This window comes from Marmota flaviventris, chromosome 14 (assembly GCF_047511675.1).
Source record: "Marmota flaviventris isolate mMarFla1 chromosome 14, mMarFla1.hap1, whole genome shotgun sequence".
NCBI classification, from domain to species: domain Eukaryota; kingdom Metazoa; phylum Chordata; class Mammalia; order Rodentia; family Sciuridae; genus Marmota; species Marmota flaviventris.
Genome location: NC_092511.1, coordinates 93,200,802 through 93,212,920, shown reverse-complemented (window position 1 = coordinate 93,212,920; position 12,119 = coordinate 93,200,802). Strand labels below are relative to the sequence as shown.

The 12,119-nt window shown below is 42.8% G+C and overlaps 1 protein-coding gene across 1 annotated transcript in view; it reads left to right on the top strand.

The window, feature by feature from the left end:
* The first annotated feature begins 442 nt into the window (after window positions 1-442).
* Slc9a4 (solute carrier family 9 member A4) overlaps window positions 443-12,119 on the top strand; it is a 54,182-nt gene continuing 42,505 nt past the window's right edge. The window contains exons 1-2 of the mRNA XM_027951834.2: window positions 443-698; window positions 7,076-7,539. Coding sequence (XP_027807635.2) covers window positions 443-698; window positions 7,076-7,539 — 720 coding nt within the window. The remainder of the gene's footprint in view (window positions 699-7,075; window positions 7,540-12,119) is intronic.

Sequence of the window (12,119 nt, the reverse complement as noted above, 5' to 3'; positions counted from 1 at the left end):
ATGGAATGAGCACTGTGGTGTCCTTTTCGGTTTTCACCCTCAAGATGAAACCTGCCTGCAGTGAAGTGAGGAACCAACGGCTTTGAAGAGGAGATTTCTTTTCCCCCTTTATAAATTGCTCTTCAGGTCATGATCGCATGAAGGCTCTACAGGTAGCTCCTTGTGCTTTCTTTAACAAGTTCTTTGAATGACTGTGTCTGAGTCCGAAGCTGAATTGCTCCAACATAAGCATTAAAAAACAACAACAACAACAACAAAAAAAAAAACAGTAGAAATCTTCTACACACAGCCTCAACAACATACTTGGACTCTCTTGGATGGACCTACGGACTGTGTGTCTGTCACCTTGAGCCAGGTGAATGCAGCTGTTCTCTAGAAGTCCTCTCCACGGCAGATGTGTGGCACACATCTGCACCCAGGGTGTGTAGCAGAAGCCCACAGAATGGGTCTCAAGATATTCGTGCCTTTTAGTCCTTGCATCTGGTTGTTATTGCTCGTGGCCCTTGTAGGCTCTGAGGCATCTTCTGATTTGAATGAATCTGCAAGTTCCCCTGCTCAGCATGCACCTAAGGCTTGGTTTGCTGCTTCCAGCTCGGTGCCAGATGAAAGGATATCTGTTTTCGAACTGGATTATGATTATGTGCAAATTCCTTATGAGGTCACCCTCTGGATACTCCTAGCATCTCTTGCAAAAATAGGTAAGTCCTCAAACACGTGGTTTTAGAAGTTGTTTCTCACATGAGATCACATATGTGAATATGCCTTATAGATGGTGGACTAAGTGGATTTCAAATGTTAACTGTGATTAAATAAAAATTCTCTTCCCATAGGTCAAGGGTAAGTCACAACTTCTTTATTTATTTTTAACAAAGCTGCTCAATGCTTCAGGATTCTGCTTTGAAATTTAAGAGACGACGGTGAGGTCCTGGGTTCCTTTGGTTTCTTCTCATTTCAGGTGACACTGTTGGGACATTGTCATGTAAAAGTCTCAATATGCTTTACAAAATTAAGACCTTGGAGTGAAGCAGGTTGGAAATTTCGGGAACCACATAATGTTTCTTCTGTGAAATAGTCTTCCTTCATTCTCAACCACAAAATGTGGAATTCATTAATGGCTTCCATTGTTTATTCTTTACAAGTGGTGCATGTTCCTTGAAACTTGACAGAAGCAAGGCGCAAGACAATCACAGGCAACTCTTGTGTCCCTCAGAGATAGGATATGGGGCCAAATTAGATGATATCTGTTGGTAAAATATTGGTTTACATCTAAGTCAAATGGAGCCAATGGCCTCCTTTGTGAAATAAAGTGATTTTTTAAAAAATGACAGGATTAAATTCCTACCATGGTATTTGTGTGTGTATGTGTGTGTGTATACCAAAAAAAAAAAAAAAGCAAGGGGTACCTTACACTCTTCGACTATTTAATCCTTAATTGCACTCCCCTGTTCCTTAGAACATTAGCTTATTCCAAAGTGGAAAATCAATATGATCATCTCAATTCCTAAGCATAATATCTCCTTTGTCTCACCTCTAAACTTTGTACTATTTGAGTAGGTAGATTGCCTGATTGAGATAGAATCTCTAGAACATTTTGATGCCCATTTATATGTATATACATTGTCTCTAAGATGGATTTGAAATGTGGGTTTGAGCCACACATGGTCTGCATTGAATTTTGGTGGGTTTTTATCTAACTCCCTCCTTATGGCTTGGGGCACAGGTGTGCTCATTAGGAGCTTCTTTATAACTTTTACTCATTTTGAACTAATAGAGTATAAAGATTGGATGGGAATTGTTAGTTTAAAGAGCTCCCTTGCGATTCATTAAGTGATTAAGTGGCACAAAGGGTCTCATGTTATTTTAGAGACCTGTTCCAGTAAAAATGGCTTTCCAAATGGATATCGTCCTCAGTTCAGAGCAAAGAGTCTAACACCTTTATGAAAACCATGTTGACAATGAAAATGTTCAGATGGTCTTGAGTGACAATTGAGTGTTCCCTCTGTAAACAGGTTGAAGATTCTTGGCCTTCACTGTCCGTCCCCCACTTTAGCCTCCCTTTATCAGTAATGGTTACCATTGGTCTGGGAATCAGGAGACTAGTTCTGTCCCTGACTAGTTGGTCACTTTGTCCATCAGAAGATCAATCAATGCAGAAAGGGTGCGTTTCGTCTTAGTTTCATATTAACCTAAAGCATAGCTTGTCCTTTCAAGGTGTGGCTCAGACTCACTATGGTTAAAATTTAAGAAAACTCAGAGGACACTATTGTCTGTGGAACTGCTGATTTAAATGCACTTATTTTCCTGTTAACGCCATTCAACATAGTTTAGAAAGAGAAAATTGCTTAAGTAGGTTGTCAGCTTGAACATGCTTATTCGAGTATGATTTCATGTTTTCTAGTCTTCAAGAATCTAGATAATTTCTGTGTTCCATATGGATATGGGGGTGAGAAGAAAAGGCATATTTATTGAATGCATACCATGTGCCAAGTACTGGGTTGGAAGTTTTATATAAGATGGTTCACTTACCAAAGGCAAAATAATGGCAATGATAGTAATAATACTGATGATTTGTAAAACTTTAACATGTAAGGATGCATATGACCTTTTTTAGATTATATTATAAAACCTGAATATATGCAATACACAGAAATGACCATGGTTCCTGACCTCAAGGGCCTTTATTTTTCCAAGTCCATTTAATAGGGGTTGGGTTGTGGCACAGAGGTAGAGGGCTCGCCTAGCATGCATGAGGCACTGGCTTTGACCACATAAAAATAAAATAAAAATATTGTGTTGACCTATAACTAAAAGTAAGAATACTAAAAAGAACATTTAATAATGGGGAAAGCCTATGTATTATTTTTATTGACAAAAGTGAAATGTGACATTCTATTGAGAGTATCATTTCAACTTTATAACATATATTTGATTTTCACGTGCTCATACACATATTCATGCAGATCAAAACTTGAAGGAAATGCTTAAAATTTGTCCCTGAAAAGACTCCATTTTTATATTTAAAATATTTTATGAGTTATATTTCCATATGTGAAAAAATATTAAATAAGTGGTTTTCCATCTTTGACTCAAACTGGAAAATTACATCCACTTACCTGTGGGTTCATTTAGCCTTCATACCTATGTTATCCAGAGACTATCAAGTAATTTTGCTTCCTTTGCCTCCAAATTATTGTTCTTACTCCCTCATTTAAGTTTTTGGGGTTCTTTTTAGTTTTTTATGACAGGGTAATGCATTTTGATATAACTATGCGAGCATGGAATATATCTTCTTCTAATTAGGATCCTGTTTTTGTGGATGTACACCATGGTGAGATTCACGGTGGTGTTTTCATGTGTGTACAAAGGAAAGTTATGTCAGATTCATTCTACTGTCTTCCCTGTTCCTCTCTCCCTCCCTTCCCTCCATTCTCCTTTATCTAATCTACTGAACCTCCATTCTTCCCTTCCAACCCCCTTATTGTGAGTTAGCTTCCATATATCAAAGAAAACGCTCCATATTTGGTTTTGGGGGATTGGCTTACTTCACTTAGCTTGATAGTCTCCAGATCTGTTCTTTTACTGGCAAATACCATAAAGTCATTCTTCTTAATGGCTGAGTAACACCCCATTTTCTTTATCCATTCATCTGTTGAAGGGCACCTAGGTTGGTTCCATATAAATAAATAGCTTAGCTATCGTGAATTGAGCTGCTATAAATATCCATGTGGCCAGCTCACTGTAGTATGCTTATTTTAACTCCTTTGGATACATACCAAGGAGTGGGATAGCTGGGGCAAATAGGGTTCCATTCCTAGGTTTTTGAGGACTTTCTATACTGCTTTCCAGAGTGGTTGCACCAATTTGAAGACCCATCAGCAATGTATGAGTGTTCCCCTTTTCTCACCTCCTCACCAACATTTCTTGTTATTTGCGTTGCATTCTTGGTACTTGCTCAAGGGCCTTTTGATTTAAAGAGGAGGACAGGTTAACCTACAACTGACTGGTAGACATTCCAGAAGAAAAACACAAAACGCTCTCCAATTCCTTTTAAAATAACCAATTTATGCATTTGTAAAGCAAGGATATTCCAGAACAAAGATAACAACAAAAACAAAAACAAGGTCACCTCAGACTTTGTCTTTTATTTTACTACAACTTTTGGAAACCTCACTGAAGAGTCTTCCTTGAACCATTTGTAAGGATGGGATTATAGAATTTGTGATGGATTTCAAAGTGACTAACTGTCGTCCCTCGTGAAAGGCGGGGAGCATTTTAGAATGCGAAATGCCTATAATGTGTCCCTTTAGGAAGCCTTACTTATGGGTAGGTAGCTTCCAACAGGAAGGTGCAGCTTGGCAGGTACATGCTGGATCCGTTTTGGGAAACTTGATTCCTGGAAGCAGGGCCAACCTAGAAATCCACAGACCTTAGAGAATCACACTCTGGGCTTTTCCATCTTCTTGTGTTAAGAAAAGTTGAGTTTGATTAAAATAACTATAAAGAAAGGAGAGAGAGAGAGAGAGAGAGAGAGAGAGAGAGAGAGAGAGAGAGAGAGGCTGATAAAGTTGTAATTGAGAAATAGAGAATCCATGACTCTAAAAGGAAGCCCTAAGCTAGCCTTGAAGCTAATGAAATGGAGGTGGGAGTCGGTGTCACATCTACTGATGGGGATTATACTCCATTGTACTAACCTGTCTGCATAGAGGAGGGACCCATATCCTCTTTGGGTGACTAACCCAAAATATCCCTGAGGAGACATTTATTGGCTCCCGATGGCCCCTGGGAGGAATTCTTGCTCTCTTAATTTTGAATTGGAGCCCCTCTATTATTTGGCACAAAATCACCTTCTCTCTTTCTAATATTCTTCACAATTCAAAATTTGCTCCCGTCAGGTGGAAGTCCTCGATGAATGTCGAAAATATCTGACTGAACCAGTCTGCCTCTCTTCTGCATTGGAGTCCTTTCCACCTAAAATGTCTCTCATTCTGCCATCCAATGCCATAAATCCTGGTCCTTTTCCAACAGCCCATTCAATTTTGTCCCATGTAACAACATCCATGATGATGTGAACTCACTCATTTGTATACCTACAGATTCTTTCAGCAAACAGACCAGCTGTGTAGACAAGACGCTGTGCTAAGCACTTGGAGAGAGATAAATCATTCTGCCTGAGTCTGAGGAAAATACAGGTTAGTAGGGCACAGAAGTTGTGCAAAAAAAAAAAGTAGAAAGGGACCATTGCTATCAGACAGGTAGAGTGCAGATCATTTTTTTTTTTTTTTTTGATAATTCACAGAAAGATATATTATTTCTTCAGGAGGACTCTTAGCCTCAAAGTCTGAGCAGGACCCCCAATAGACCAAGAAAAGGATAATTCAAGCAGTGATAATAGGATAAGAAGACAGAAAAGGAGACCTACGGAGAGGAAAGGAATTTGGTTGGCTGAAATGGGGAACATACAAAGGTAGGGTCAGCTGTGTCGAGGCAGACTTGGAGAGGTCCTCATGATGACCCACTGACCTCTGATCTTTTACTATATTTGTTGGTACATTCAAAATGCAGCTAATTGTACATTTATTCATCTTATTACTTCTTTTTCTTTTTCTTCTTTCTTCTTTGTACTCAGGATTTAACCCAGGGGCACTTTATCACTGACTTACATCCCCTGTCCTTTTTATTTTGAGACAGTGTCTTGTTAAGTTGCTGAGACTCTCATTAAATTGCTAAGACTGACCTTGAACTTGTGCTCCTCCTGCCTCAGCTCCCAAGTCTTCAGTATTACAGGCATGTGCCATAACGCCCGGTAATACTTACCATTACTTCTGTCTTCTAACTTGGGTCTTACTTCTAAAATTTCATCATCAGTGGGAGCTGTGTTGTCGATCATTGCATCTTTAGTTTTCTACTTCACAGTACTTAGCACAGAGGGACGCTCAAGCAATATTATTGGTTTATTGTTGCGTCTTCTGAGTTTTAGGTGGGGAATGAGATAATCTGATACATATGGTGTAAAAAACTCATCTGGCTGGAGAGTGTGGAATCTGCTGGGGGACTGAGGTTGAGAATGGAGCTGTATTTGTCACCTTTCTCTGACTATGACAAAATACCTAAGATAATTAACTTATAAAGAGGAAAGGTTTATTTTGCCTCACAGTTTTGGAGGTTCCAGCCCATGAGGAATTGACTCCTTTGCTTTTAGACTTGTGGCGAGGCAGCACATGGTGGTGAAAGTATACAGCAGTGCAGACTTGCTCACCTCATTACTGGGAAACAAAAGGGAGAGGAGTAAGGGGCAGGGGTCTCACAATCCCTTTTGAGAGCATTTTCCCACTGACCTGCCCCCCCCCAGGCCCTACCTCTTAAAGGTTTTATCATCTCACACTATCACCTCCCTGGGGACCAAAACTTTTAACACTCAGGACACTGGGGTACATTCAAGATTAAAAGTACAGCAGGAGATGAGAAGAAAAATGCAATATTTAAGATGAGGAATTAGGATGTCTTCAATAAAGACAGTGGTATAGAAATGGAGAGGAGAAGGTGGACTTTAGAGGGACTGGAGGAATTCAGGGCTGGTGGCATGAAGGGTCAAAGGTGATGAAGAGGGGTTCATGAGAATGTGACCTGATTTCCCTCTCCAGTGTCTGACCAGGAAGCAATGTCACTGGCTAAATAGAGGAGACAAAATAAGCCACTTTTAATTGTTGCCTATTTGTTTAGTGAAGAGGGGATTGAAGTAAGATTGGAAAAGCTGAAAAGAGTCCAGGTGCGTGTGTCTGATTTTGCATGAGCCGGATGCAGAAATTGCATCTGTAAGTGTACAGTCTAGCCTTCCTGAGCTAGGAATATAGCTCAGTGGTAGAGGGCTGTCCTAGCATGTGCAAGGCCCTGGGTTTGGTTCCCAGCACTGCAAAAACCCAAAGTCACCGCCCTTGCAACACTTCCAGTCCCTGCCACAGATGGGAAACTGAGGCTCAGAGAAGCCAGCCAGCTCGCCCCAGGTCCTATCCGCTTGGCTTTCAAGGAGCACCACTTCATTAGCAATTTCCAAACGTGCTTCTCTGCACTTCCACAGGCTTCCATCTTTACCACCGGCTGCCGGGCCTCATGCCTGAAAGCTGCCTGCTCATCCTCGTGGGGGCCCTGGTGGGCAGCATCATCTTCGGCACCGACCACAAGTCGCCCCCCGTGATGGACTCCAGCATCTACTTCCTCTATCTCCTCCCGCCCATCGTGCTGGAGAGCGGTTACTTCATGCCCACGCGGCCCTTCTTCGAGAACATCGGCTCCATCCTGTGGTGGGCAGGCCTGGGGGCCCTGGTCAACGCCTTGGGCATCGGCCTGTCGCTCTACCTGGTGTGCCAGGTCAGCGCCTTCGGCCTCAGCGACATCAGCCTGCTGGAGAACCTGCTCTTTGGCAGCCTCATCTCCGCGGTGGACCCCGTGGCCGTGCTGGCCGTGTTCGAGGAGGCGCGAGTGAACGAGCAACTCTACATGATCATCTTCGGGGAGGCCCTTCTCAATGATGGCATCAGCGTGGTGAGACGTCGCGAGGGGTCCTAGGGGCGCCAGGGTTCAGTGGGGCTCGGCATAGGAGGCTGTCCTCAGGGCTAAAGAGGAGGCCTGAGTCTGGGCTCCTGCCAGGAATGAGCAGACCCGGGTGCACGCAGCATTGCCCCAAATCCAGTGACCTTCCTTAGGATCTGCACCATGCACCTGACTGCACACTAGCACTGGGTTTTCACACGGGCGAAAAGGGTAGCCTGTATTATATATAGAGAGTTATTTTTCATTTATCAGATCTCACTTCCATTCCTTCCCTTTGCATGCTTTAAAAAAATGCTGCATTAGATTAAGTGACATAAAAGATAAGATCGGGAGAGAATTGAGAAGGTTTATAAAAATGGGTTGGCTTTGTGTATCACCCATTTACATGATACATGGAAAATGGGAATGAGAGATTTCTTCTTAGGAAGCCTCTAGATTAACATTAGCACTAAGGCTCAGGAGATGTCAGTGGGCTGAGGGGCTGTAATATCCCACTGCAGGTAGTTTTCAATGTTCAGTTTCTTCATAATCGCTGCAACCTTTATCAGGTGCAAGTTTTTTATCAGGTGCAACTTACTTTCAAGTCTCTATACCAGCACATAAGTAAAACTAGAATTAATTTTATCAATAAAGAGTCAAACTGTACGAAACTGGGGAGCACAGCTGGGTGGAATGCCATGCCCCTGTGGTCCTAGCTTGATGTGACACAGAGGCAGGAGGATCTGTGAACCCAAGCGTTTGAGACCATCCTGGGCAATTAGCAAGACCTCATCTCAAAAGAACTGCAAAAAAAATGAAAAGCAAATAGCTACAACAAAAAATAAAGCTGTGTAGCATAAGACACCAAAGGTTCCACTTGCCCTCTCCTCACTCACTATGCAAAAAGCTACTACTTTTATCCATCTTGTCCTCTCCCTCCCAGCCTTTATCACACGCACACGTGAATGTATGTAGTTGGGGATTCATATTTTAACAAAAACTGGGCAGATTATATTAGATGTATTGCTTAGATAGGAGAAGTCTTGAAATTCTTACTATGTCTTTTCAGCTGTTGGGAAGTATATCACAGATTATGTTTACTATAATTTAATTTCCTCAGTGAATGGTTATTTAGGTTATTTCCAACTTTTTGCTCCTATATACAATGTGGCAATGAATATTCTTGTTTCTGCATATTTCTCTTTTTGCTTCACTGAGACTATTTATAGGATATTCTCTTAGAAATGAAATTCCCAGGTTGAGCAGTGTACGCATTTAAAATTTTGAAGCATGTGGTTGTTTTAATCACCTCCCACTCATCTCATTGGTAAATGAGAGATTCTCACCCGAGGGTTATGGAGATGGCCAAATGCATGACACCCGACACTGGGCAGATGAGATTGATGGTGGTTTATGAGTCACACATGCTCAGAGCCCAGAGCGGGAGGACACCACACACCATTCAGGGCCCCACAGGGCTGCCCTCAACAAGAAGCAACCAGCAGGGGCTGGGGTGGGCAGGCAGGAGGATGGGGTGAGCCTGGTTCTCACAGATGATTGGGTTATTTGGATGGTTTTGCTGACTGCCAGGGAACTGAATCCTGCTAGTTGGAGATGAGCAGGAACTGTGCCTGGTCCCTTTGGTAAAAAGGCTTTTTATCACTGGGGGACATTATCCACAGGGCTGTGTGTGTCGGGAGGAGGGGGAGGGCTTGCAGTTGGGCTATTTGAGGGCCTCCTGATTTTGCCAAATATCAAGGTAGCACGTGACATTGAACTTAATTTTATGCCTTACACCACAGCTGCCAAGAATTTCCAGAAAGTCTTTATCAGCTTGCACTTCATAGGCAGTGTATTGACTGCCGCCTCCTTGATTTTCACAGAACACACTGTTTCTCCATCAGGAGCACAATCATATGATTTGCAGGAGTTCTTGCCAAGAAATAGTCTTCATTAATTACCAAGTCGAGCACTTGACTCAGCTGCCCTGGGGTTTGAGAATCAGACTTGACCCTGAGTTTTTCTCTGGCTTTTACCTCCACAGTCTGAGTTCAGGTTGTCAATTCATGGCCAGCAGCATTTGTCAAAGTTTAATTGCTCTGGCCCAGACACGTCTAAAGAATGAGATTTTCAAAATAAAATGGGGATTTTTGAGTGACCGGAGTATCTGCAGAGGGCACTGCTGTGACCTTTGCCAGACGATGCTGCTGTAGGTTTGGCTCTGGTGAGGCTGCCCACATGTCACTCTGTGGGCAGCCACAGCACAGTGGGTATTAAGTGTGTGCTGGGCGCTGCTGGGTCTCTAAGTGAAACCAGAGAGGCCCTAGGTCCAGATTTAGAAAGCAGCTTGAAGCAACTGGTACTTTCGGCCATCCAATGGTATTTTGAGCTAAGGGCCTTGAACTCACCCTTTCATTGAGCAGTGAGCCTGCCCAAGGCCAGCAATCAGTACTGTGCTCTTTCAGCGGGAAGTCTGAGTCATCCCGAAGGTGGCCAGTGATTGTGGCTTATATGTGACAGCTCTACAGATCTTTATCCCCTAAGGGCTGCCTTCTAGAGTGGGCCAAGCATCAATGAGTCTGATTGGCCAGGTCTTTTATTCCACTATTTCTTCCTCTGGCTGAAATTGCAGGTTCTGATTCTAATTCACCAGAACACACCCTCAATGGTAGGCACAGGGGACAGAGTCAAAACCCACATAGCTTTAAAACGACGGCCAATACTATATTGTATACTGGAAATTTGCAAAGAGAGCAGATTTCAGGTGACTTGACTATGTGCATAAAAGGAAGGAAGGGAAGGAGAGAGGGAGAGAAGGAGAGAGGAAAGGAAGGAGAAGGAAGGGCAGAAAGAGTGTAGTGATGTGGAGGTGGATACCTTAATTAGCTAGACTGTAAAGACCATCACATTATACTATGTTCACTAAAACATGTTGTACAATTTGACTATATGCAACTCTCATGTTAAAAATATAGGATGTTTCAGGACTAGAGATGTAGCTCAGGTGCAGAGTGCTTAACTAGCTTAGTCAGGGCCCTGGCTTCAATCCCCAGTTCTATGATGAATAAATAAATATTCGAAAAATAAAGGATATTTCTAAGATTGCTAAAATAGAAGGATCACCCACATTCTCAGATGAATCTCATGGCCAAAATTCTAGAAGGAAAACAGGTGCGCTACCATACACAGGCCCTGAGTGGTTCACTTTAGCATTTGTTATTAAGTTTTTAGATCATATTATGAAGCATGAGTAAATACCCTCACTTTAACGATGAAGAAAATAAGGCAAAGAAAATTGAAGTACGCTGAACAAGGACACGCCAGGAGGTCCAGCTCTGCCAACTGCCCACCTCTCTTCCTTCTTACCTTCTGAATGCTCCACTCTTGGAGCTGGAAGGGGACAGGAGAGAACCCGTGCGTTATCAATGTGAAGATTGGGCCCACGTCCAGTTAGGGAAGCCTGTCCACTTCTAAAAAACAGAAGGGGCGGGCTCTGCAATTCCAATGTGTGGCTCTGGACAAGATTCTGATCTTTCTGTGCCTCCTTTTGCAGTAAAATCAAGACGATGATACTCTTTGGTTCGTAGAGTCCTTGGAAATTCATATTCAGCTTTTGGTACAGTGGGTGCCAGTCTTGAGCGGGCCCTCAATGAATGCTGGCAGTTACTCTGATATCACACCACCTCAAGGACACTCTATGGTGACTGGTCACTGTAACGAGGCAGCTGATTTCAAACATGGCGCCACCTCATTGATAGCAGGGCAGATTGTTCTTGTATGTGTATCCCTCCCTGGTTCTTCTTGATCAATACTTGCTGAAGGTGGTACCACAGACTTCTCTCAGTCCACCTCCTGTCTTCCACCTCATCTGAGAGGCCTGGATCGGGTAAGGCTGAGACTGGAGCTCAGGTGGTCTGGCTGGGGAGCATCTCTGCTCTTTCCTTGACGTCTTCTCTCTCCCCTCCTGTTCTCCATTTCCTCTTGTCTTCACTCCTTCCTCTAGAGATGACTCTGTACGATACCTTGCTGCCTCTATATTGCATTCTCTAGGATCCTTGAGATAGAAGGAATTGAGCTCATCGCCTGTCCGAGGGCTAGTCCTGGGATAGTCACTGCTTTGTGGAGTTTTCTTTCTTCAAGCCCCATGACAACTGAATGAAGCGTGGATTCTCGTCACCATTTTTGTGAAAGGGTATTAGGTAGTCGTCATGGGCATTGTCCCCCAGGACCTGAGTTCTAGGTTCTTATTTAGATACTTGGTTTTCTTGGTTAGGTTGAGGTTTAGAGATATGGTTGCTTAGAGTTAGGGATTGGGGTTGCCAGCTGAGTTCTGGGATCTCCAAGGACTTGAATTTCTATTATCATTTTTTCTTGGGAAGACACAGACTCCCAGAGAAGGTATTTATTTATTAATTGAGTAGAATTTAGCATATGTATCCTAATATCTAAATATGAAGTGAAAATACAGCCTCTTTCTGCTTTGCCAGCCAGCAGTTCCCTTCTGCTGAGGCTGTCAGTAAAAATGTTTTACTTCTTATTTAATTTGCACTTGGCCCTGAATTTATGATGCATACCTGTTGCTAGCATTAGAT